Source organism: Monodon monoceros, unplaced genomic scaffold (assembly GCF_005190385.1).
Source record: "Monodon monoceros isolate NGI ecotype Baffin Bay Population unplaced genomic scaffold, NGI_Narwhal_1 Super_Scaffold_18, whole genome shotgun sequence".
Taxonomy (NCBI): domain Eukaryota; kingdom Metazoa; phylum Chordata; class Mammalia; order Artiodactyla; family Monodontidae; genus Monodon; species Monodon monoceros.
Window position 1 is genome coordinate 105898352 of NW_021703774.1, and position 27584 is coordinate 105925935.

Here is a 27584-nt window from a genome sequence, read left to right on the forward strand (position 1 = left end):
GAGACAGTAATTCTTTCTTTTGCACCTTTACCTAACTAGCACATATACTGCCACTCTCTTATTGAAAGAAAAAGAAGAGTTGTTTTTGTTATTTTTTTTTCATTTTTTGTGAGGTGAGTTATATAATGGAAAGACCATTGTTATTTGTGCTCCAGCATAATTGGCCTTATTTAAAATTTACTTCCATAGAAAACAGGAAAACCATGTTCACCTCTTGCCTACTTGGTCATAATATTTGTTATTAATTGTTGCTACTATTGGTTGAATATTAATTTAGGCCTAGTGTTGCTCTAAGTTTGTCACAGGAATCATCCCTAATCTGAAACCAACCCTGCAAGAAATTGACTGCATTTTTAGATTTAAAAAAATAAGGCTTTAATATTATATGCTTAAGCATAACATGCTCAAGATAACCATAATATGACAGAACTTAAACAGGACCAAAAGCGATGGCTCCATTACTGATGCTCTGAATCGCTTGATTTCAAAGAGATTATAAATATGCCAATGCCTGATACCAGTGAGATTCTTTCCATAATGTAGATAATGATGTATAACTATTTCTTAATATACTGCAGTGCCTGAGTATTACATTATTAAAGATGAAAGAAATATTCCTGCTAAGGCTTTTTCCAGACAGTGTGAATAAAATGTACTATTAATTATTTTGTAAATATCAAAGTCCTGTAATGATTTAGACTCTTAACTACATTTCTTCTTTTATATCTGCAAATTGTTTAGAGAGCAATTGATATTTAACAATAATAGGATAATTTTTTTTATCCTGTGCTCTATTTTGTGCTTGGTAGGGAACCACTAGACAATTTCAAGCAAGGCAGAGACCAAAATTAGAACAACTTTTTTGGGTGGAAGTCCTAAATATAATTTTAAGTTGCTGAAGTTTTTGTAAGTAGTCAAAACAGAATGAGAGCCAGAGGGTTGTTTTGTTTTGCTTTATTTTATTTTAAGAAAGAAAAATATGCGAGTACTTGTTAATGAATAGGAGTAATAAAATCCAAATATATAATGCCTAGTAGATATTATAAATTAGTATTCTTTTTAGCAATCTCCCCACACACTTTTTCTACTCCTAGAACACATTGGTTGAGGTATAGTGATCTCCTTAATCAAATCTTGCATAATCAGACATCAGTTGTTTGATATTAGAAACCACCTCCTGTAGATTACTCCAGGATATTGGCTTTCTCTCCTTCAGGGAACTTATCCTCTACTCTCTTCAGCTACTTACTGCTATGGTGAAACCCTTGACCTTGTCATTACCAGTAAGAGCAACCTCTTCATTTTCAAATTTAAACTTCTCATTCCCCAACCATCATCCCCTTTCTTTCTGGTGCCTTCTTTCTTGTAACCCAATCCAACCGTCCCAAGAGAAATTTCAATTCATTGATTCTAATGCCATTCCATTACTCCTTATCTCTCTCATCACCACATATCCCTACTCATCATGCTTAAAACATTGTAATTATCCCTTTGATAACATTCTGAATTCTATTTCTATAGCCATTTACTTTCACATTTTTAAATCATTATTTTATACTTCTCCTCAACTCCATTTACCTCTATTAGCCCTTTACCTCGCATCTTAGTTCCCTGAGAAGATTGAAGTAATCAGAAGAGAACTTTCACAAGTTTCTACCGTCACTTCAATCCCACCTCCCTGTATCTATGCCATTTACTGTGCCTTCTCTCTTGTTAGTGGATGAACAGGCCATTTTTCTAGGTAAGGTCAAAACTTCCACTCATTCACTACATACTACATCATCTTGCCTACTGAAGAACATTGATCCAGCAATTTCCCCCACTCTCTCCTACATCTTAATTTTGTTCTCTTTAATGGATCAATCCTATCAGCATATAAACATACTATTATTTCTTCTGGCTTAAAAACAAAAACAAAATTTGTATTGACTCCAGTTTTCTTTCCAGGTTTTACTTTTCTCTCCTTCCCTTTTCAGGAAAACTTCTCAAAAGAATTGGATTTACATGCTTTTTCCAATTTTTCTCCTCACCCCATCTACTGAAACCATTCTTGTCCCCACCACTCTGAAACAGTTGATCTTATGAAGGTCATTAATGACCTCCATGTTGCTGAATTCAGTGATCATTTCTCAGTCTTCATATTACTCAATATTTATATCCCTCAGATTCGACAAGATCACTCTCCTCCTGGAAAGGCTTTCTTCACTTGTATTATCTTCCTTCTAGTTCTCTGGCAGCAGATTTGCATATTTTCCTCATTTCTTCAAATTCTAAATTTTAGAGTACCCCAGGGCTTGGTTTGCGGACTGCTCTTTGCTATCTACACTCACTGCCTAGATGAGCTGGTCCATTCTTATGGCTTTAAATGCCATCAAAATGCTGGTGATTTCCAAAACTGTATGTTCAGTTCAGAACCTTCTACCCCTAAGCTCTGCTCTTGTATTAACTACCACAAGATCTCTCCACTTAGATGTCTAATAAGATTATCAAACTGAAATGTCCAAAGCTAAGCTTTCAATTTACCCTTCAAACCTGTTCTCCCACAGTCTACCTCATTTCATTTGGCCCTTTAGTCAGGTTAAAGCTGAATGAACTCATTCTTTAGTTCATTCTTGACTCTTCTCTTTCTTTCACATTCCACACATGACCCATCAACAGTTCCTGGAAGCTCTGCTTTCAAACTATATACAGAATCTTACCACTTCTCACAGCCGCCTCTGTTCCCACCCTGATAATGCCACTATCGTCTCTCACTTGGATTATTGCAGTAGACTCCTCTTTGGACTCCCTGCTTCTGCTCTTACATCAGAGTGATCCTGTTAAAACACAGATCCTGGTGCTTCTCTTCTCAAAGCCTGCTAAGAGTTAAAGCCACTGAGAGTTAAAACCAAAGCCCTTACTGTAACCTGCCAGGCCTTTCATGACCTGGCTTCATATCCCCCATTCCCTTCTTATCCCTCACCTTCTTACTCATCTCCTCTCTTACTGTCTCCAGCTGCATTGACTCTTCATCGTTTCTCCAACACACAGGCACATTCTTGCCTCAGGGCCTTTACACATGCTCTTCACCTCTGCTTGGAATGCTCTTCCTTCAAATATCCATGTAACTTGTGCCTTTTTAAAAGTCTTTACTCAATTGCCACCCTCTCAGTGAGGTCTTTTTTGGCAGTCTTACCAAAAATTTTAACAAAACTACCACAACAGTTTATATCTCCCTTCCTGCTTAATTTGATGTTCTTCAAATTTACCACTACCTAACATACTAAGTATTTTACTTATTTTTTTAAATTATCTTATCCTAGAGCTGTGCATGGCAAGTAGACAGTCAAACATAGTAGAATGAATGGCTAATGAGTTTGATGAAATGCATTTATCTAATAATTTTGAAGTGTTTCATCTCGTAGGATAGTCTGAATTTCATAAATTAGGAAACTTTCAAAAATGAGAATGATTAAACATATCTTTTTTTTTTCCTGTTCTCTTCTAGGGAAAACCAGGTCCAAAGGGGTATGCAGGTGAATCAGGACCAGAAGGCCTGAAGGTAAAGCAACTGACTTTATTACCAGTTACAAAGTATAATTTTCAAAAAGATAAAGTTATGACTTTCGTAACAATATAAAATAAACACATGACAAAGATTTTATTCAACTCATTAATTGAAGGAACCAAGTGTTAAAACTTGTTCAAATATTGAATAGCATTTGAAATGCTATATGTCTTTATATCTATATCTGTATATATGTCTATAAGTATCTATGACTATAACTATGTCTATGTAATTGGATATGCATTTTAGTAAAGGAATGTTCAGATGTGTAGTCAGATACAGGACAATAAACCATAACTTTGAGGGCTGTCTATTCCACTGGATAGAAATCTACAAGTTACTATAACTTCACTTAAAAAATTTATGTGTGTGTGTACTTTCACTAAGTCTGGGTCCTTTAATCAATAATATACAGTAAGTCTAAGTAAGCACATACCCTGCATAATCATTGGGTGTTCTTCATACTTGTATGACATTGAAAAAATGTGTTACCTACTTTCTTGCTTTGTTTTCAAGTACTGTATGATTTTTTTTGTAACACCAACAAATATAAAGTAAGGCAGTGGCTTTATATGTACAGCATTAAGGTCTGAAAGAAAGTAACTTATAAGAATTGGTGATTTGTACAAATTTAAAATTCAATGAAAAATTGAATTGCATCACAGATTTATTGCTAAATTTCCTAAAGCTAGAGTTCATTATTTATTTTAAACTCTTCGTTTTTGTGATATAGAAACTAAGGAAAAAAACAAACAACACTTTTTGAGGTCAATTAATAAAGAAATATGAGCTAAAATATTTTTTATTGTGTCAGCATGTCTGTTGCTGAAATTATCTTGGGAGAGTATGTGTACCTGACTCTCAAGTTACATAGAAAAACTCCCAGAAAATAGAAGCACGATATTTATAAATAGAAGGCTTAATTCTCCTTTACTGTATTTAATCCCTGTACTGCCAAATACCTCTAAGAAATCCACCTGTGAGCTACCATCCAGTCAAACTGGCAGGAGAACAATCTCAGTCATTATTGACATCCTGCCTTCTCCCTAGAATTACACCAGCATCTAGGTGGCATCTGTGTTACCTAGGAAGTGAAGGAAGTTCTTTAATGTTCAGTCCTCATACTTGTCTCTGAAATTTCTTCCTTGGTGTATTACATAGCTGTTCACTAGGACCTGGCACTTCCTTAGGGGAACCTGGCACTCTGGGGGAGCACTTGGGGGTTGGTTAAGGATCACTGCCTTTCACAGAACTCTAGGATCTCTATTCTCTCCCTAGGCCTGGGGAATTATTCCTCTCTGTATCTTTTTGCCCTCAAAGACAACTCACCTCCTACATTCAGGCTCTTTGAAAACTAAAGCATGAATGTGGGTAATCTGCAAGCAACTTTTGTTTTCTGCCTGTTAACACAGACCTCCCTTAAGACTAGGTATCACAAAGGGTCCATCTCCCTAGTTGGAATTTGAGAGGGGCGTTGGGTAAGGAGGAGAAAATAAAAGAAAATTAATTATATATATGTATATATACACATACATATTATGTATATATTTGTATGTATATACGTAAAATCCTGCCACATTATTTTCTACAAAAGCTGTCTAATGAACTATCAGTCAAAAACTAGGATTTCCAACCTACTACTACAATGTTTTATTCTTTACTATTTATCTAAATGCGTACAGAAATAGAAAAGAAAATTTTTAGTCTTTGAAAGTTTATTTCAAACTGATTAGCTATATGAATATTAGGTTTCAGTGCTTAAAATCAGCACCATCCAATAGAGTATGTAATACGAATCACAGATGTGAGCCACAGTAAAAAAAAAAAAAAAAAAAAAAAAAGTGAAAAATAGGAGAGATTAATTTCATTTTATATATATATATTTTATTTATTTTATTTTTTTATTTTTCTGTGGTACACGGGCCTCTCACTGTTGTGGCCTCTCCTGTTGCGGAGCACAGGCTCCGGACGCGCAGGCTCAGCGGCCATGGCTCACGGGCCCAGCCGCTCTGCGGCATATGGGATCTTCCCGGACCGGGGCACGAACCCGTGTCGCCTGCATCGGCAGGCGGACTCTCAACCACTGCGCCACCAGGGAAGCCCTTCAGTAATATATTTTATGTAACCCAAGATATAAGAATATTATCATTTCAACATGTAATCAATATTAAAATTACTAATGAGATTTTTTATACAAAGTTTTTGAAATATAGTGTGTATATTATTCTTACATCACATTTCAGTTCAGACCAGTTAATTTCAAATGCTGAGTAGCTACATATCATGAGTGGCTACAGTATTGTTCAGTGAGTTTAACTACCCCACACTGCAATATAATAATTTTTAAGCAGCAGTTGATGGTTTAATTTCCTATCTCTGGTATAAATAAAATGTACATTCCTGTCAGATTAACTATATGTGGTACCCTGAACTTAATCTTCTACTTTCATTAATCTGTACTTTTGTTCAGCCTTTGCTCATGCCATTCCTCACCACTAAAAATGGCTCTTTCTCATCACCAGTGTAAAAATCACCTATTCTTCAGGGCCCAACTCAAATACAGTTTCATAATTTATTATTTGAAACCATTAATGTTTGGATTTTAAAAAAGGTAATATATATATATATATATATATATATATATATACACACACACACATACATACTGTATTTTACTTAACACTGCCAGCAGGCTATGGGACAGCACAACCATAATTAGACACATTGATATTTCTATGGTGAAATGTAAGGATGTTCAGATTAATCAATCTATATCAAGACTATAAGTAGCCCCACTCAGATCAGGTAAAAGCATTATTATCAAATAAACACAAGTTAGGTTAAGTTTGCCACTAAATGTGTTGTGAAAAACTTTGGTTTTCAGAGCTTTAGGGACGGCAGAACTGCAGTTAAGATTATGAACATGCATTACTTCTCCAGTGAAGCCAGCTCTAGCTGCACGCGCACACAGGGTGCCTGCGCCTAGGAACTCCTTTACTACTTACCTGTAGTGTGTGTTCTGTTCTACTTGTTCTGCTCAGCATTGTGAGATACCTTATCTAATGAAGCAAAGAGAGTGTTCCTGCGCACAAGGGCTTTATTTTCATTCTTCTTAGTATCTTCTACAGTGGCAGCCTACCACTCTGCCATTTATAGAGTATACCTCAGTAGATATTTCATTTTTTTAATTTTATTTGTAAAAGTGTTTTAAAAGTGATTAAAAGTCATAAATAGAAGAATGTAATTTAAGAAAACAAGTTAATAGTATTTGAATGAAAATACAGGAAAGACTACGTTCCATACAAATACTGTAACAAGAGTTTTGAATAACTGAAAGTTTCTTTGTGATTTTCTAGGTTATAACTAGATAATTACATTAAAATGAAAACAGGAGCAATATTGAGAGTAATCTTGTTTGAAAAATAATCATTTTTGCAACTTTATATTCTTTATTAACAGGGAGAAGTAGGAGACCAAGGAAACATTGGGAAGATTGGTGAAACAGTAAGCTTATTTTATGCTCTTATCTTCAACTTTTAAATCATCTTGTGAGCATTTTTAGGAATCATGTTAGCATGATCTTTGCTTATAAAATTCAGAATACAAAATACTTATCCACTACAAATTTAAATTCATTGGTGATGTGACAAATAAAACCTACTCTACAAAAGAGAAATGAGGGAAAACACAGATACTGATAGTTTTATCCAATATAAATTACATTTGTGATCTCAGGAACATTCTTGTATCTAATATTTGGTCTTTACATTTAGTTCTGATCATCTCAAACTAAATTTGACCGTAATGTTTTTCATGATTAAAATGCTACAAATTATCAAACCATAAAATATTATAATAGGTGGAAGATATTTTTCTTTGTATTTGAAAGATTGGAGTAAACCATGAGGTAAGTCATTGGGAAACATAATTTCTTTCCTCGAAAGTTTGGCTTGTTTAAATTTACATTATTGAGGAAGTAGGAGGCTTCATGTTGTATTTGAATCAGGTATGTTAGGGGTAATTTTCTTTTTTTCTATGGGACAAGTCAGCTACAATATTCTCTAACAAATGAACCTACATAACACATAAAGTGGTGAATTAAATTAATGAAAGGCAAGTGACTTTATCTACAGAGTGTGCTGGGTTGTCACAAAGAAAGTCATACTGTTTAATAACAATATTTATTTAATAGGTTAAATGAGCAAATATAATTTTCTATAACCTATCTTACAACTTAAATAAAAATAAATTTTCTTAAAAATTGTTTTGTGAGCTTAAATAATTAAATATATTTTCTAGCCTGGTAGTAAAACAGCAATACATTTCTGATACTCTTAATTTTTGTCACTAATTATTAATAAAAATAGGGAGATGATCCATTTAGTCTTAAAAGATTATTGCCATACCATTTAATCCTGAGTCACTAGAAGATGAATATTTTTTTCCTTTTTTTTAACCAAAAGGGAAATTTCAATGGAGTATTTATATCAATTCAGTTATTCAAGGTTTCTCATCAAGCATGAATGTAATCTGTATTTCTCTGTCATTCAAATTTTTAAAAATTTAAAGAAATGAAATTCTGCCATTTCTGAGTGACAAATTGCTTAAAAATATATATAAACTAAAATTTATAGCCAAACTTAAAATAACAATGAAGAACATCTTTTCTTAAAATAACACATATCAAACTTCTACGTTTTATTTGCTTAATAATGTTGGACTGGTTCCACATAGTATAGGAACGCATCACTGGTGCTGTCCAAAGAGGAAATGGACTATTTTGGCAGGTAGCAGATTTCTGTTATTGGAGGGAAATTAACAATTACGGACCATTCGCTGTGTGCCAGGCATAATGCTATGTGATATTTTATATTGTGGAATTTCGTTTAATTCTCAAACAATTTTAAAAGGCACATTTTGTTACTCCAGTTTTTGAAATGAGGAAACTGAAGCACAGTAAGTAACCTGTTCAGAGTTACATAGCTGATCAATAGCTGAACTAAGATTTAAACCCATAGTTCCAAACTCAGAATCCAGATCTCAAAATCCAAAGCATTATACCATGCTGGGGATTTTTTTTCCAGCTTTATTGAGGTATAATTGACAAATAAAATTTAAGATATTTAAAATGTATGTGATGATTTGATACACACACATATATATAGATATAGATATAGATATAGATATACTGTGAAAGGATCCCCCCACTTCCATCAAGTTAATTAGCATAGCTGGGGATATTTTAATATTAGCTGAAAGCCACTTGGCCGAGATTTTATAGAGAGGTTCAGATAAGTTATGAAACAAAAGGACCTTTCCAACTTTGAGATTCTATCTTCCTCATTAAGGATGGGAGATTAAGGCTTTTAAAAAACTCTAGTGGTTATATTGAATTAATTAAGATATATAAAATGCCTGAAGAATATTTTTGACTCTTGATAATTCCCAACTTCTATTTTATCGTGTTAATTTCAGAAACTTAGAAATATAGTTCATCTAATCCAGAGTTCTGTTAAAACTCTCAAGAGATATGGGAAAATATGATTGCACTTCACGATGTCAGTCTTGTAATTTGGGGATATCTAAGGTTAGATGTAATTGCATAGCTAGTTTTTATTTTTCCCAAACTTTTTGTATGGTCATTTAATTCCCTTTTAGTAGCCTCCTCCAGTTTTGTTCCTTTCTAGATTCATACAAATTAGAACCCGATTTGTGATAGAGAGTTCCAAACACAGTGGTCCCATCTCATGTCTATATACCTCTTGCATTTACTTACTATAGGCAAAGAATTAATTTCTATAAATGTGCCCTAAATCTCTAATTTCAAAGAAATTATCCTCTACGTTCTAGCATTCTTTTATGAATAAACCTGGAATTATCCCAACTTAATTGCCAGTCCTCTCTGTCTTTAATTCTCTAGGCTGAAAGCATTTGAAGAGCTGTAAAAGGGAAGAGAATATACTCTTTCAGTATTGGTCAAGAGACCAGAATTAAAATCAGTATATAGGCCTTATAAGGGAACAGACATTATAAGGGATAGACATTATAAGGGAACAGAATTTTTTGTAGGCAAGAATATTTTAATAGAATTCCTAACACTCAGACTCTTCCATAGAGTGATTCAACACCTCACCCTTAGATTTGGATGACTTTCTGCAATCATTTGTTCAGCAGGTATTTATATTCAGGCACATTCATTGAACATTTGAGCCCTGCCTTCATGAACTTTGTAGTCTATCAGAGGTTTGACAGACATTAAATAAATAATCACATAAAATATATAATTATAAACTGTAATACATTCTCTAGATGAAAATTTTAAGAGACTGTGACAAAGTTGCCAAATTTAGATCAGGAGATGAGAGAAGACTGTTTTGAAATGCCGTATGAGCTGTGACCGTAAAGAATGGTATGAGTTAGCTTGGGAAGAGTGGGGGGGAAAAAACTCCTCCTGGAATATGCAGTATAACATACTTCCCACCTGTGCCCCTTGCCTTGCTTTAGACAAGTCACTTAATTTCTCTAAATATTTGTTTTCTCAACAGTAAAAGTATGAAAATAATAACTACCTCATAGAGTTTCTTATGAGGATTAAACATGATAATGCACTTAAAGCACTTAGCACAGAGCTGGTCACATAGTGAAAACTTGATAAATGTTAGCTGTAATGGCCGTGGTGGTGGTTATTCTTATATGTGATGGTTCTAAATGGGAAAGCATTTAACTGTTTTGAGGAACTGAAAGAAAGCCAGTGTGGATAGACCTTGGTGAACCAAGGGAAAAGCAGTATTAGGTGGTATTAGTGAAGGAGGCAGGAGCCAAATTATTCAGGACCATGTTTATTATTTTGGACTTGGTCCTAAAGTAGATGGAGAATCATTGAAGTATTCTAAGTAAGCCAATGGCATGATTTAATTTGTGTTTTAAGATCACTCTGTAGCAGTGGATTGGGAACTTTGAACATGGTTGTGAGCAGCAGAAGTAGAAGAGGGTAACCAGTTAGGATGCTACTGCAGTAGACTAAACGAGGGAGAAAAATGACGGGCCAGATGATGGCAGTGGAGATAAGTGGATGTATTTGAGATCTGTTTAAGGTGACAGTTTGGACAAAGGCTGCAATAAAAGGGAATGATTCTAGTCAGTCCCCAGCATATAATAGACCTTTGATTACTATTTATGATTATCAGGAGAATTCTGGAAGCGTAAGGAATTGGTATTTATGATGTTTAAGGATAATTCCAATTCTAAGAATCTACGACTCTTTTCTAAGAATTGTAATGTTTTCTAGTCTTCCTCTCATCTGCCAATTTGGCTTCTTTTCTCTGGCTGTCTTTCTGGAGTTGGAACAAACAGAGCTAGAATAAATATTTTAGGGGCAGTGGATCCACAGCCTTCTTCATGAGTGGGATAACTTTATGTTTTCTTTATTTTTGATGATACTCAAAACTATGCAGCCTTTTTTCAATAGAAGGAAACTGGGCTGTCTTTGGAAAATGATCAGCAGTCACTCCCAGGATCCTTTTCTAGTCTGTTATTTTAAAGCTAAAATTTGGAATTTTTTTTTCATTAAGTGACCTTGATTACATTAAATTCAGATGCCATTTTTCTGCCCACTTGAAGAGCTCCTCATGATTCTCCTATACTCTGACCAGACTCTCTTTATATCTCTTAAAATATAATCCAACTATTTGATTTCACCTCATTTACTCCTTAATTTATCCATTTAGCAGATTTCATAAGTGATCTACCATGTCCTCTCTGTTATTCTGCCTGCCCCCTGGTGTGCTAGTGTATAGCAAATGACTGATGAACAGAAAGGAAGAGGAAGAGGAAAGGCCATGCATAATCCTCAAAATCAGGTAATCCAGTTCTCATTATAAAACTTTAGAATCAGAGAACGTCTGTTGGCTGATTCTAAACTGGATTATAACCAATTCATTCAAGACCAAGTAGAGGTGGAGTCAGAGGAGTAAATTAAAAGAAGTCTATTTTTTGAAGACCTATTATCTCATTTAATCTTGAAGCAACCCTTGTAACATAAATCTTACTGCCATTCTATAAGTGAGGAAACTGAGATTTATTGAAGTTATGTGATATCTTCAAATTCACAGCTAGTAAGCAAATGTGAATTCTCTAATTCCAGTTCTAAGGTTCTTTTCTCTACATCAGGAAATCATCAGTTTGTCCTGTTTTTAAATGGAACCTTGAAGTGCATCTTTGTGAATCAATGGTTAGAAAGATTTAAAAGATTTTGAAGGATCTGGAAGAAAATATTTTAGAAGTGCTCAACACAAAATCTCATTTGATACAGTGGTTAGTTGTGCTGCTTTCTCGTAGCATTACTGTGAAATTATTATCAAACTTGATACAAGCTGATTTTATTTAACAAGTTTCATTCTTTCTTTCATTAAGAAGAGAATGGTGGCTTTATGTGGACATACCTAAATCATAAAAAGTGACTCATATTTTCTTGAGGAAAAGTCCCAGACTTGATGGCACCATTTAGCCAAACAGAAAGAACAAAGTAAAATTCTATCAATTGCCCCTCTGTAGGGCCTCTGTAGTGCCTTTATCTTTAAAAATGTCATCTACTCCCTTCTGTTTTCAAGCTGCACATACCTGTAGCACACTGCAAAGCTGTGTATATCTCCTACCTGGCAGGGTGTGGTAATTTTTGTCAGAGAATGGAAAGCTATATGAAATGTATATCCACGATGCATTCCATCACAAGAAGGATGTATACCTGAATATGATTAAAAAAATAGCTACAATTTATTGAAAATCTGTGATCTGCCAGATACTTTGCATATATTGTATCTTTTAATCCTTACAAAAGACACTGGGAAATATTCCTTTTTTATACAAAAGAAAACTTATGTTTCAGAGAAGTTAAACTTGTCTGAGGTCAGATAATAAAGTAGCAGAGCTGGGATTGAAAAGGAGTTATGACTAACTTCTCCATATCCCCATGCTTCCTCTTAACAGTGAAGTGAAGATTTCTAATTGTCTTTTCATGAATACATATCGTCCTGTTATTACTGTATGAAGCTGAAAATTATGGGGCCCCAATTACCACATGGTGGTTTGACAAGTGTCTCAAAAACATGTTTGGGTTAAATTGTTATGTTTTAGGATCATGTATTTGACATTTATCATCTTTGAAATGTTTTAATAGCATCATTTAGTCAATTAAGTGAATTAATTTCACTATACTATTAAGTCTGTGAAAGTGTAGAATGTTAAAAAAAAAGAATCAGTGAAATCAAAAGGGAAGATACAGAAAGTGTGTGGACATATTAGTGGATATGAACAGAGAAGATATATAATGTTATAATTCCAGGTAAATTGAAGGGAAGTGAAGTAAACAATTCTAAAAACCCTACCATTCTCTAAAACCAGGTCCAAGGTGAACTATTACTTTAGAAATGAGATGCCAATAGTTTTTAAATCTCAAACACAAGGGATTTATCCAAGAAAATGGAGTCAGCAAATTTCTAGGAACAGTTGAGGTGCTTACAAAGGTAGAAGGATTTTTGAGTCTTTTGGACTATAAGATACACTATTTTCCTGACATTTATGACATCGTTTTGTAAAAAGCAAAATAAGTTACTAAGAAAATAGCAAATACTATATTAGATGTGGTCCTATAGAACTTTTTTCTACAGCTACGAAAATTAAAGAGTATGGGAAAAATGATGACTATGGAAAATCGTTCATATCACAAAACCAAATGTGATAAGAGGTAGACCAAGAATAAATCACATGTAAGTGGTTATTAAGGAAAAAGCAACAAAACTTTTTTTTTTAATTTACATGATTATAATATAAAAGCTAAAAGGCAAAATTTATATCTATGGGGAAATGAGTGATACACATGATCCTGTGCTACAAGCTAAAAACACAGAAGTTATTGAAAGCCAGGCATATAAAGGCTTATATACTTTTTATTATTATTTTTTAAATGTTTATTTATTTATTTATTTTCTTATTAGTCATCCATTTTATACACATCAGTGTATACATGTCAATACCAATCTCCCAATTCATCACACCACCACCACCACCCCCCGCCACTTTCCCCCCTTGGTGTCCATACGTTTGTTCTCTACATCTGTGTCTCAATTTCTGCCCTGCAAACCGGTTCATCTGTACCATTTTTCTAGGTTCTGCATATATGCGTTAATATACGATATTTGTTTTTCTCTTTCTGACTTACTTCACTCTGTATGACAGTCTCTAGATCCATCCACATCTCTACAAATGACCCAATTTCATTCCTTTTTATGGCTGAATAATATTCCTTTGTATATATGTACCATATCTTCTTTATCCATTCGTCTGTCGATGGGCATTTAGGTTGCTTCCAAGACCTGGCTGTTGTAAGTAGTGCTGCAATGAATGTTGGGGTGCATGTGTCTTTTTGAATTATGGTTTTCTCTGGGTATGTGCCCGGTAGTGGGATTGCTGGGTCATATGGTAATTCTATTTTTAGTTCTTTAAGGAACATTCATACTGTTCTCCATAGTGGCTGTATCAATTTACATTCCCACCAACAGTGCAAGAGGGTGCCCTTTTCTCCACACCCTCTCCAGCATTTGTTGTTTGTAGATTTTCTGATGATATGCCCATTCTAACTGGTGTGAGGTGATACCTCATTGTAGTTTTCATTTGCATTTCTCTAATAATTTCATGTGCTTTTCACGTGAAGCTTTTCATGTGCTTCATGGCCATCTGTATGTCCTCTTTGGAGAAATGTCTGTTTAGGTCTTCTGCCCATTTTTGGATTGGGTTGTTTGTTTTTTTCATATTGAGCTCCATGAGCTGTTTATATATTTTGGAGATTAATCCTTTGTCCAATCATTCATTTGCAAATATTTTCTCCCATTCTGAGGGTTGTCTTTTCATCTTGTTTATGGTTTCCTTTGTTGTGCAAAAGCTTTTAAGTTTCATTAGGTCCCATTTTTTAATTTTTGTTTTTATTTCCATTACTCTAGGAGGTGGATCAAAAAATACCTTGCTGTGATATATGTCAAAGAGTGTTCTTCCTATGTTTTCCTCTAAGAGTTTTATAGTGTCCAGTCTTTCATTTAAGTCTCTAATCCATTTTGAGTTTATTTTTGTGTATGGTGTTAGGGAGTGTTCTAATTTCATTCTTTTACATGTAGCTGTCCAGTTTTCTCAACACCACTTATTGAAGAGACTGTCTTTCCTCCATTGTACATCCTTGCCTCCTTTGTCATAGATAAGTTGACCATAGGTGTGTAGGTTTATCTCTGGGCTTTCTATCCTGTTCCATTGATCTATATTTCTGTTTTTGTGCCAGTACCATATTGTCTTGATTACTGTAGCTTTGTAGTATAGTCTGAAGTCAGGGAGTCTTATTTCTCCAGCTCCATTTTTTTCCCTCAAGACTGCTTTGGCTATTCGGGATCTTTTGTGTCTCCATACAAATTTTAAGATTTTTTGTTCTAGTTCTCTAAAAACTGCCATTGGTAATTTGATAGGGATTGCATTGAATCTGTAGATTGCTTTGGGTAGTATGGTCATTTTCACAATATTGATTCTTCCAATCCAAGAACATGGTATATCTCTCCATCTGTTGGAATCATCTTGAATTTCTTTCATCAGTGTCTTATAGTTTTCTGCGTACAGGTTTTTTGTCTCCCTAGATAGGTTTATTCCTAGGTATTTTATTCTTTTTGTTGCAGTGGTAAATGGGAGGGTTTCCTTAATTTCTCTTTCAGATTTTTCATCATTAGTGTATAGGAATGCAAGAGATTTCTGTGCATTAATTTTGTATCCTGCAACTTTACCAAATTCATTGATTAGCTCTAGTAGTTTTCTGGTGTCATCTTTAGGATTCTCTATGTATAGTATCATGTTATCTGCAAATGCAAAGAGTGACAGTTTTACTTCTTCTTTTCCAATTTGTATTTCTTTTTGTTCTCTGATTGCCATGGCTAGGACTTCCAAAACTATGTTGATTAAAAGTGGCAAGAGTGGATATCCTTGTCTTGTTCCTGATCTTAGAGGAAATGCTTTCAGTTTTTCATCATTGAGTATGATGTTTGCTGTAGGTTTGTTGTATATGGCCTTTATTATGTTGAGGTAGGTTCCCTCTATGCCCACTTTCTGAAGAGTTTTTATCATAAATGGGTGTTGCATTTTGTCAAAAGCTTTTTCTGCATCTATTGAGATGATCGTATGGATTTTATTCTTCAGTTTGTTAATATGGTGTATCACATTGATTGATTTGCATATATTGAAGAATCCTTGCATGCCTGGGATAAACCCCCCTCGATCGTGGTGTGTGATCCTTTTAATGTGTTGTTGGATTCTGTTTGCTAGTATTCTGTTGAGGATTTTTGCATCTATATTCATCAGTGATATTGTTGTGTAATTTTCTTTTTTTGTAGTATCTTTGTCTGGTTTTGGTATCAGGGTGATGGTGGCCTCATCGAATGAGTTTGGGAGTGTTCCTTCCTCTGCAAATTTTTGGAAGAGTTTGAGAAGGATGGGTGTTAGCTCTTCTCTAAACGTTTGATAGAATTCACCTGTGAAGCCATCTGGTCCTGGACTTTTGTTTGTTGGAAGATTCTTAATCATAGTTTCAATTTCATTACTTGTGATTGGTCTGTTCATATTTTCTGTTTCTTCCTGGTTCAGTCTTGGGAGGTTATACCTTTCTAAGAATTTGTTCATATCTTCCAGGTTGTCCATTTTATTGTCATAGAGTTGACTGTAGTAGTCTCTTAGGATGCTGTGAATTTCTGCGGTGTCTGTTGTAACTTCTCCTTTTTCATTTCTGATTTTATTGACTTGAGTCCTCTCCCTCTTTTTCTTGATGAGTCTCGCTAATGGTTTATCAATTTTGTTTATCTTCTCAAAGAACCAGCTTTTAGTTTTAGTGATCTTTGCTATTGTTTTCTTTGTTTCGATTTCATTTATTTCTGCTCTGACCTTTATGATATCTTTCCTTCTGCTAACTTTGGATTTAGTTTGTTCTTCTTTCTCTAGTTCCTTTAGGTGTAAGGTTAGATTGTTTATTTGAGATTTTTCTTGTTTTTTGAGGTAGGCTTGTATAGCTATAAACTTGCCTCTTAGAACTGCTTTTGCTTCATCCCATAGGTTTTGGATCATCGTGTTTTCATTGTCGTTTGTGTCTAGGTATTTTTTGATTTCCTCTTTGATTTCTTTAGTGATCTCTTGGTTATTTAGTAACATATTGTTTAGCCTCCATGTGTTTGTCTTTTTTACATTTTTTTCCCTTTAATTGATTTCTAATCTCATAGGGTTGTGGTCAGAAGTGATGCTTGATATGATTTCAATTTTCTTAAATTTACTGAGGCTTCATTTGTGACCCAAGATGTGATCTATCCTGGAGAATGTTCTGTGCACACTTGAGAAGAAAATGTAATCTGCTGTTTTTCGATGGAATGTCCTATAAATATCAATTAAATCTATCTGGTCTATTGTGTCATTTATTGTGTTCCCTTATTAATTTTCTGTTTGCATGATCTGTCCATTGGTGTAAGTGAGGTGTTAAAGTCCCCCACCATTATTGTATTACTGTCGATTTCCTTTTCTATAGCTATTAGCAGTTGCCTTATGTATTGAGGTGCTCCTATGTTGGGTGCATAAATATTTATAATTGTTATATATTCTTCTTGGATTGATCCCTTGATCATTATGTAGTGTCCTTCCTTGTCTCTTGTAACATTCTTTGTTTCAAAGTCTAATTTTTTTTAAAGTCTATTTTATCTGTTATGAGTATAGCTACTCCAGCTTTCTTTTGATTTCCATTTGCACAGAATATCTTTTTCCATCCCCTCACTTTCAGTCTGTATGTGTCCCTAGGTCTGAAGTGGGTCTCTTGTAGACAGCGTATATATAGGTCATGTTTTTGTGTCCATTCAGCAAGCCTGTGTCTTTTGGTTGGAGCATTTAATCCATTCACATTTAAGGTAATTATCAATATGTATGTTCCTATTACCATTTTCTTAATCATTTTGGGTTTGTTTCTGTAGGTCCTTTCCTTCTCTTGTGTTTCCCACTTAGAGAAGTTCCTTTAGCATTTGTTGTAGAGCTGGTTTGGTGGTGCTGAATTCTCTTAGCTTTTGCTCGTCTGTAAAGCTTTTGATTTCTCCATCGAATCTGAATGAGATCCTTGCTGGGTAGAGTAATCTTGGTTGTAGGTTCTTCCCTTTCATCACTTTAAGTATACCGTTCCACTCCCTTCTAGCTTGTAGTGTTTCTGCTGAGAAATCAGCTGTTAACCTTATGGGAGTTCCCTTGTATGTTATTTGTAATTTTTTCCATTGCTGCTTTCAGTAGTTTTTCTTTGTGTTTAATTTTTGCCAATTTGATTACTATGTGTCTCAGCGTGTTTCTCCTTGGGGTTTTCTTGTATGGGACTCTCTGTTCTTCCTGGACTTGAGTGACTATTTCCTTTCCCATGTTAGTGAAGTTTTCGACTATAATCTCTTCAAATATTTTCTCGGGTCCTTTCTCTCTCTCTTCTCCTTCTGGGACCCCTATAATGCGTATGTTGTTGTGTTTAATGTTGTCCCAGAGGTCTCTTAGGCTGTCTTCATTTCTTTTCATTCTTTTTTCTTTATTCAGTTCTGCAGCAGTGAATTCCACCATTCTGTCTTCCAGGTCACTTATCCCTTCTTTTGCCTCAGCTATTCCGCTATTGATTCCTTCTAGTGTATTTTTCATTTCATTTATTGTATTGTTCATCTCTGTTTGTTTGTTCTTTAATTCTTCTAGACCTTGTTAAACATTTCTTGCATCTTCTCGATCTTTACCTCCATTCTTTTTCCGAGGTCCTGGATCATCTTCACTATCACTATTCTGAATTCTTTTTCTGGAAGAATGCCGATCTCCACTTCATTTAGTTGTTTTTCTGGGGTTTTATCTTGTTTCTTCATCTGGTACATAGCCCTCTGCCTTATCATCTTCTCTATCTTTCTGTGAATGTGGTTTTTGTACCACAGGCTGCAGGATTGTAATTCTTTTTGCTTCTGCTGTCTGCCCTCTCTATACTTTATTTTATATTAAGTATATTTTTCTTTATCCTTATTAAATATAAATCAAGTTACTATTAAAAAGTAAAATATTCTAGGAAAAGGAATGAGATCCAACATATATGGAGTTATATAGGGAACAAGGTATTTATCATACATGTCATGTTAAAGAGTAATAAACAAAAGTACTCTTCTTAGTCTAATAAAGTCTCTCAGATTGCCCAAATTAGAATAAACTACTTCAAAGGAACCAAATAAAAGAGAATTTTAAATGGAACTTTGTGCCTCCAAAGTCACAATAACATCACTCATTTTAAGATGTAAACATTCAGTGTGTATACTGCCTAGTGCACTAAGCCTGTTAGCCTTCTGACTATGAAAATATAAACTTGATCACTTTACCTATTTTAGAATTGATTAAAAAAATAAGCATTTTTTAGTTCCCTTTGGTTTTAAAGGATGTGCTCCTAAGGATTATTTTTTAAAATCCTTAAAATATAATTCTGTATTTGAACCTGTGACTGAAGATTCAGAATCCTAATAGGTTTAAAAATTATTATCCTACAATTTGAAGTAAATTAGTTGTCTACACATATGTGTATCTCACATGTTCTTCATCATGTACTGTGTTCTGGAAGGATATTGTGATTTCTTACAGCCAACAAAAATGAAAGACACTAGTAAACTTCTTTTGTTTATTCTATCATTAGAAGGTACTTATTGAAAACTTACTGTGTGCTAGATATACAGCTAAATAAGGCTTGATGCTTAAGTGATTTAACTTCTTGAAACTGAGTAAAGATTTCTACACATAATTTTGCCCAAACACTAATCATGTTATATGAGATACTCTAAGACAAGGAAGTAAAAATTGTTTTGACAGTCATCATAAAGATATATATGTTGATAGAGAAACTATACCTTTGTTTGGCTAAAAATGTGTTACTATTTTTTTAGGTAGGGATACTACAAAGCAGTAATCCTTTAGAGCTAGATTTCTATATAGAAGAGCTCTGGAGGTGGTACTTTGTTTGGAAGGGGAACTTCCCTTGAATTGCTGTTTGCCTAGAAACTACACTATTTTCTTTTATTAGTGCACTATCCTATTTTTATTTAGATATTAACACATCAATTAAAATAGCAAAAATATCTAGTGGTGTTTTTATGCTTAGAATTTATATGATAGATAATACCTCATTTGTTTATATCAAAGAACAGGAGGGACTGATGGAAATAATGGTAGGGACTAGAGTTAAGGTTGCCTTGGGCCTCCCATTGGTGCTACCGCTTGAGAAGGTGAATGCAGAATTAAAATCTGAGAGTAAGGCTACTAAAAAATCTTGTGGCTCTGACTTAAAAAAAAAAAGTAAGATCTATGTAACCAATGTAACTACATTTTGAAATTTAAGGTTTACATTCATCCTAAACAAGAATCAGGAAATTTTTCTATAAAGAGCCAAATATTATATATATTTAGGCTTTGGGGCCATACAGTCTCTGTCACAACGTTTCAACTCTGCTATTGGAGTGCAAAAGCAGTCATAGACAGTAAGTAAATGAATGAGTCTGGCTATGTTCCCAATAAAACTTTATTTAGAAAAACAGACAGTGGATAGGATTTGGCCGACAGGCTTTAGTTTGCCCTTTCCTTTTCTAGAAGGTCATACTTTACTTGGAAGACACCAGTTTTATTAAATCAATCTGCCATATGCAGTTCTGCTTTATTATTAGTCATTTATTATTAACAGAAAAAAAAAATCACTAAACACAAATGTGATTTTTTTTCAAACCAGAAAACAGATTCAAACTAGCAGACAGATTGTGTTGCAATCAGGCATTGATTTTGTATGTTAAGTGTGAACATAGTGAATTAATTTGCATTTATATAGACCACATGTATATGCAGAGTAACCTACTAGAGTTTATTGTTCGTTTTCCTTAACAGATACTTAAGAATCTCACCAGGAAATATTTTCCAAGAACAAGGAAATTTGCTCTTTATGTGCACATGTTCACTAGAACCATTTTTCTGAACATTGTACATGTTTTTTGAAGTTCTGTTTTAAGGGTCAAAGGATTTCTACATACTAAGTTTTAGTGAGTTTTTCTGTCATTACTTTGGACAAAGTTCTAAGGGAATGTCATTAGACCTGTATTCCCCTGTATACAGGAGGATATAGGTATTCCCCTGTATACCTATTCCTGTATTAGGTTGAGATATTTTGCATTAGCATTCTATCTTCTGTTTTTGAAACGTCTCTTTTTTTCATCAATTCAACAAAGCAGCCTGATGGAGAGCATCACAGCATTTTTGCTCATAAATATGTATGGAACATTTAATGCTCTTTCTTTTTACTATAGGAAGAATAATTAAATGAAATCTGGATTTTCTACTAACGATAAATACAGCCAGCTTTGTGTTTTATAGAAAACTTTATGTAAGAATGTAACCTTTTCATTTCTTCAGTTCCAGGTAGAAAGATAGTAGCTGCTGAGATACAGAGATTATATGCTCAGTTTTGTTTTTTGTTTTTTTTTGTTTTTTTTTTCTGATTAATGGGTTTTGGAAAAACTATGTGACAAAATCTGTTTTTCTGGTATGTTGATAATACCATTAGAAATTTTATAATCACTAAAATCAGGAAAGACCTAGATAATACAAGCTTCTCCAAAAATGCTAGGGGGATGGGACATAGTAGATTATAAGGGGGGGGAAATCAGTCTATAAAGGCCTTAAGAATATGGGTTGTAAGAATTTCTCACCCTGACTTTTAAGACCTCCCACAATGTATACCTCACCTATCTTTATAGTTGTTATTTCTCACACTTCCCAACTTACTAGGCCAAACCAGGTCATTCAACATACCTTCAGTGTAACCCACTTATTTATGCCATTGTTTCTATCACCTCTAAAGACCTTCACTTTCCCACTCCTATTGTCTGCCTAGCATCAACTTTCAAGGCGCATTTTAAATCATCTGCTCAACCTTGAGGTCTTTCTTGATCTCCTTGCCAAATTAGATTCAGTCTCTTCCTCCATTAAGCCTTTATCTACATTATTGTGGCCCTTAACTTATTTTGCTTTGTACCACAGTTACTTTTTTAATTTGAACTATCTCTATAGAAAACTGCCTCCCACAGCAATGAGCACATGCCTTAAATATTATACATTTTCAGTAAGTATAAGGTTATATGATGAACTGAGATAAATTAAGAAGTAAAAGGTGATTTTTCTAATTTATTTGCCATCTGTATCCTAAGAGGACTTTAGTGTACTTAAGCTAAGTCTGAAAATATGATGTATTCTTGTGAGACAGTCAGAATATATGGAAGAACATTTCTTTGGGAACAACAGCATAAGAACAAAACATATGGAGGCATGAAAGATCTGGAATGTTTGCAGAACTGTATTGTAAACGGCTCAGAATGGCTGGAGGGAGGTAAGACACAATATGTCACAGCTCACCTGGCTCTTGTTACTTACCTATAATGTCCTTTCTATCTTTTCTGGATTACAAATACCTACTCTTCTTCCACAAGTCAGCCCAAGTGTCACTTCCTTTAAAACTTGATTGCTTTATCCTCTACGACTTATACATGCTTCTGTCATCATTTATTGACCTTAATTATTTACATGTCTTTCTCATACTAGACTGAGTTCTTTAAGGACCAGGGTTTGTTAAGCAAAACCTAAATCATGAAGTGTAACTTCTGTTTAGGAAAACTAATAATGAATGAAGGTAAATCCAAAAGCTTCCTCTGACCTGTAGCCTTCCCTAAAGTTGAAAATTGCATCTCAAACTTACTGGGCTCAAATCTGTATTCATCACCTCTCCTCCAAAAGCCATTCTAACCCCTCCTCTAAGCATTTTTTCTTTCTCTTTGTGAGGTCTTCCACTTCTTTATATTATTAAAGATCATTCAGAATGCCCAGTAATAAAATTTTTCATTATATCAGTTTATTTTTTCAGCTTTATTAAGGTGTAATTGACAAATAAAATTGTAAGATATTTAACGTATAAAATGTGATGATTTGATATACCTATACATTGTGAAGAGATTCTTTCCATTCAATTAATTAACACATCCATCTCCTCACATATTTACCTTTTCTGTTTGTGTATGAGAAAATTCCAATTATACAATACACTGTTATCAACTATAGCCACTATGATATACATTAGGACCACATTAGAAGTATATGTTGTATACCTTATTTATTCTACAACCTTAATCCACTGACTTTTTGAGGCTCTCACTATTCCACAGGCATTGATTGTATACCAATTATTTGTCAAATATTCTATTAGATACTACAGATATAAAGTAAAAATAATTGTTCTTGCTTTTTATATGTTAGTGGGAAATGTGTAAAAAAACAGTTAAAATACAGTAATTGTATTTCTATAAGAAAAGATCACTGCATTCTGTATGTAAGATCAAGGAGAAGGCTTTGGAGAGGAATCCACAGTTGATCAGGACCTTGATAAATGTTGAGAGTTTTACTATAAATACAGTAGGGCCTTAGGCAGCACTCCAGATAGGAGGCCAGACCTGTACAAAGGCTAAAAATCATGAAAGAACCCAGCATATACTGAATTGCTATTAGTGTATTTATTTATTTATTAAAATTTATTTTATCTGTTTATTTTTGGCTGAATTGGGCCTTCGTTGCTGTGCGTGGGCTTTCTCTAGTCACGGCGAGCGGGGGCTACTCTTCCTTGCAGTGCGTGGGCTTCTCACTGCTGTGGCTTCTCTTGTTGCGGAGCACGGGCTCTAGAGCGCAGGCTCAGTAGTTGTGGTGCATGGGCTTAGTTGCTCCGTAGCATGTGGGATCTTGCCAGACCAGGGCTTGAACCCATGTCCCCTGCATTAGCAGGCAGATTCTTAACAACTGCACCACCAGGGAAGCCCGCTATTAGTTTAGTACTACTGGATTATACAGTGAAAAGCAAAGAGAGGGAAGAAAGAGTCTGAACAGGTAGACAATGATCAAATAATGAAGAGTTTTATGTATATGTATATGTCATCCACATTTTATCCTGTGGGTAGGACATGCTGACTTTATACTAATATTGTAAAATAATCATATTAGCCAATTAGAAATACCATGCTAGCTGCAAGGTGGAGGATAAATCATAGATAAAAGGACACAATGAAGAAGCAATTGTAGTAGTATTAGGGAGAGATGATAACCAGTACTTTAACTAGGGCAGTGGCAAAGGGGAAAGTTACGAAAAGATATTTAGGAGATAGAGTAAAAGCTCAATAAACTCAGGGACTATATCTTATGTACAATGCATGCTCTATAATATGTATTATTAAATAAATATTTGTTCAAAGGTTAGTGATTGAGATAGGTTCTTAGTTCCCTTTTAAATGCCCTGCCCTTCCATCTCTGTACATCCAAATCTTATCTCTCCTTTAAAGACCCAACCCAAACACTGCCTGTAGGGAATTTTTCCTAAATAATTCAGTTGAAAATAAACTATACCTCCTGTTACATTTTATGAAATATAGTCTATTGTCATATTTAACACTTTAGTCTTTGTGTGTTAGATATTAACATATGTCCCTTGGCTCTCTGTTTTTATTATATATGTCTTGAGGGAAAAGTTCACATTTATATTCCTATTTATATCCCTCATACTGTCTAACACAAGAAGCTTTCACTTGCTGGGTGTTCTGTAAACATCTGTTGAATGAAATCATGAAGATCATATCTAGCTATAACTATGGAAACAAGATACCCTAGATCAGTATAATAAAGTGGTAAGGACTCTGAAACCAGACAGCTTTTTCAGTCTAGTAAAAGATCCTGATATCAAATAAAAATCCAAATAGAAGTGAAGATGCTAAAAAGATTAAAAATTGTCAAAGTTGTGTCATGAAAGAATGTTAAGCAAAAGTTTCAAAAAACCCCATAAAGATGAAATAATTGACAATTCTTTGTATTTTTAATGCTGTATGGCCCATTAAACAAGATATCTTTTGAGTCCTTAGTGTTGCTGTGTAGTGTGGAATACAGAAAGACATGATTACATCCCTCTCCTTAAGGATCATAGAGTCTCAAAAAGTAACAAATTTATAATGGGAGATAATAGTGAATGGTTTATACCATACCAAAAAATGTATGATTATTTACTATAGAGGAGCAGAGCTTAGGTGCTTTAAAATAGTCAAGAAGTCTTCCTGAAAAAAGTGAAGAACAGATTGGTTATCCTCATCAGGGTACATGTTACTTCATGGAGTAATTGATATATTTTTTAATCTTCATGAATTATTTATTTTATAGCTAAAATTTGTACCTTTTGACTCCCTTCACCCATGTCACTCATTCCCCCACCCGCCATCACTGCCAACCACCAATCTATTCTCTGTATCTATGAGCTTGTTTTATTGTTGTTGTTTGTCTTCTATTTTTTAAATTCTACCTGTAGTTGAAATCATAAAGTGTTTGTCTTTCCCTGTCTCATTTATTTCACTTAGCATAATGCCTTCAGGATCCATCCATGTTGTCACAAATGGCAAGATTTTATTCTTCTTTATGGCCGAATAGTGTTCTATTTTATGTAGATATCGATATGTTTCCCTCTGTCCCTCTCTCTCTCTCTCTCTATATATATATATATCTAGCTAGCTAGCTCTCTATATAGATAGATATCACGTAAATATGATATCTATATATCTTGTGATATCTAGTGATATATAGATATCACATTTGTGTGATGTCTGTATATCGTATTTTCTTCATCTGTTTATCCATCAACAGACATTTAGGTTGTTTCTATATCTTGGCTATTGTAAACAATGCGTCAATGAACATGAGAGTGTCATATATCTTTTCAAATTAGTATCTTTGTTTTCTTCAGATAAATACCTAGAAGTGAAATTGCTGAATCATATGGTAGTTCTGTTTTCAGTGTTTTGAGGAGCCACCATACTGGTTTCCACAGTGGCTGTACCAATTTACATTCCCACCAACAGTGCACAGGGTTCCCTTTCCTCCACTTCCTTACCAGCACTTCCTATTGTTGTCTTTTCATTAACAGCCATTCTGACAGGTGTGGGGTGATAGCTCATTGTGGTTTGATTTGTATTTCCTTGATGATTAGTGATGTTGGGCATCTTTTCATGTGCCTGTTGGCCACCTGTATGTCTTCTTTGGAAAATTGTCTCTTCAGATCCTCTGCTTGTTTTTGAATCGGATTGTTTGAGGTTTTTCTTGCTACTGAGTTGTGAGTTTTTTGCATATTTTGGATATTAACCCCCTATCAGATATATGATTTGCAAATATTTTCTCCCATTTTATAGATTGTTTTTCATTTTGTTGATAGTTTCCTTCACTGTGCAGAAGCTTTTTAGTTTGATATAGTCCTGCTTGTTTATTTTTGCTTTTGTTGCCTTGCTTTTGGAGTCAGATCCAAAAATCATAGTCAAGACAGATGTCGAGTGATATTTTAACAGCACAAAAAGTGATTGAGCAGAAAAAAATAAACTACTTCAAAAACATCAATTTACAAAGAAATACAATTGGGGGAACACAGTGCTGACATAGATTTTCCTTCTCCATGTAACCTATACTGATTCCCACTTCTTTCACTCTGTTGGGCACTAGATTGTAAACAGGGGGTTCCATGTTAGTTTCCTAATTATCTAGCACATATGCCTGGCATATGGCAGAAATTCAGTAAATGAGTTCTGGAAGAAATGTTTGCAACCTGCTGGCAGCTGGAGTCAGTTCAGTTCCACATGTGTATCCTGAGACTACTGTGTGCTCATCTAGTTATGGTAGGCAAATCTAAAACACTTCAGTGTCACATAAGAGTAGGGACAAAGATGACAAGCAGTTGATCCAATCACCAAGGCGATTCCTTACCCATGAGAAAGTAGGAGCTAATACTTACTGAAGCATCTGTTGATGCCATGTGCTAACTAGTTTACATTTAATGTCTCACTTAATTCTAAGGTTTGGGAACCCAGGATTATCCCTTTTGTCCTGTGGAAAGAGCATGAAGTACACAGTGGATTTCTTTCTTTCTGTAGTCATTGTTTTACCATATTGGCTAGTCAGTACACATATATTACAGAGAAAAATAGGAATTTCAACTAAATAGTAATTCCCTTTCAGTTTGACTATTAAAAAGTAAACAAACTACCATACAAAAATGTGGTTCTTTAAATAATTGTTACATATGAAGGAGAATGAATGGGTGTGATATCTTAGATCAGGGGTTTTGAAGTAATATAGGTTTGAATCCTAATCGTGGATTTCTTCTTTCTCATTTGTAAAACTTAGGTGAAATATCTTTTTATGTTTATTGTCAGGGTTGGAAAAATAACTGTCTAAGATGAAGTATGCTTACAGGAGGTGTTTAATAAATGGCAATTGTTGTGTTAGTTGTTATTGCTGTTGCATAAAGAGAGGATAACAAGGAAGTTGTGTTTCATGTTTGTTGTTGTTCACGTTTCTCATGGAAATAATATTAACACAAGTACTCAAGGACATTATTTTGGAAGGTCCCCAAGTCCACTCCCAGGTTTGATGATTCATTAGAAGGACTCGCAGAATTCAGCATAGAGTTGTACTCATGACTAAGGTTTATTACAGTGATAGGGTACAAAGAAAAGTCAGCAGTGTGAAAAGGTGCATGGAGTTAAGTCTGTAAGAAACCAGTGCAGCTTCCCAGAATCTTCTCCCAGTGGGATTACGCAGGACTCAGTACTCCCAGCAGTGACTTGTGACATGTGTGAAGTATTGTCTATTAGGAAAGCTCATTAGAGACTCAGTGCCCATGGTTTTCATTAGAGGCTGGTCACATAGGTATCTCTGCCTAGCGCATACCAAAATTCCAAACTCCCAGAAGGAAAGCAGGTGTTCAGCATAAACCATACTGTTTGACCAAACAGGTTAGGCACTCTGACAAGAGGCATTCTTATCAGTGCCAGAAATGGTGGGAACCCCCCACAATCCAAGTCCCCAGACACCAGTGAAGAGCCATTGTTAG

General features: G+C 34.6%; 1 protein-coding gene across 7 annotated transcripts in view; it reads left to right on the forward strand.

Moving 5' to 3' along the window:
* COL24A1 (collagen type XXIV alpha 1 chain) overlaps positions 1-27584 on the forward strand; it is a 425611-nt gene that overhangs the window by 204797 nt on the left and 193230 nt on the right. For all 7 annotated transcript variants that reach the window (XM_029227745.1, XM_029227744.1, XM_029227743.1 and 4 more), the window contains 2 exons: positions 3488-3541; positions 7007-7051. In XM_029227745.1, coding sequence (XP_029083578.1) covers positions 3488-3541; positions 7007-7051 — 99 coding nt within the window. The remainder of the gene's footprint in view (positions 1-3487; positions 3542-7006; positions 7052-27584) is intronic.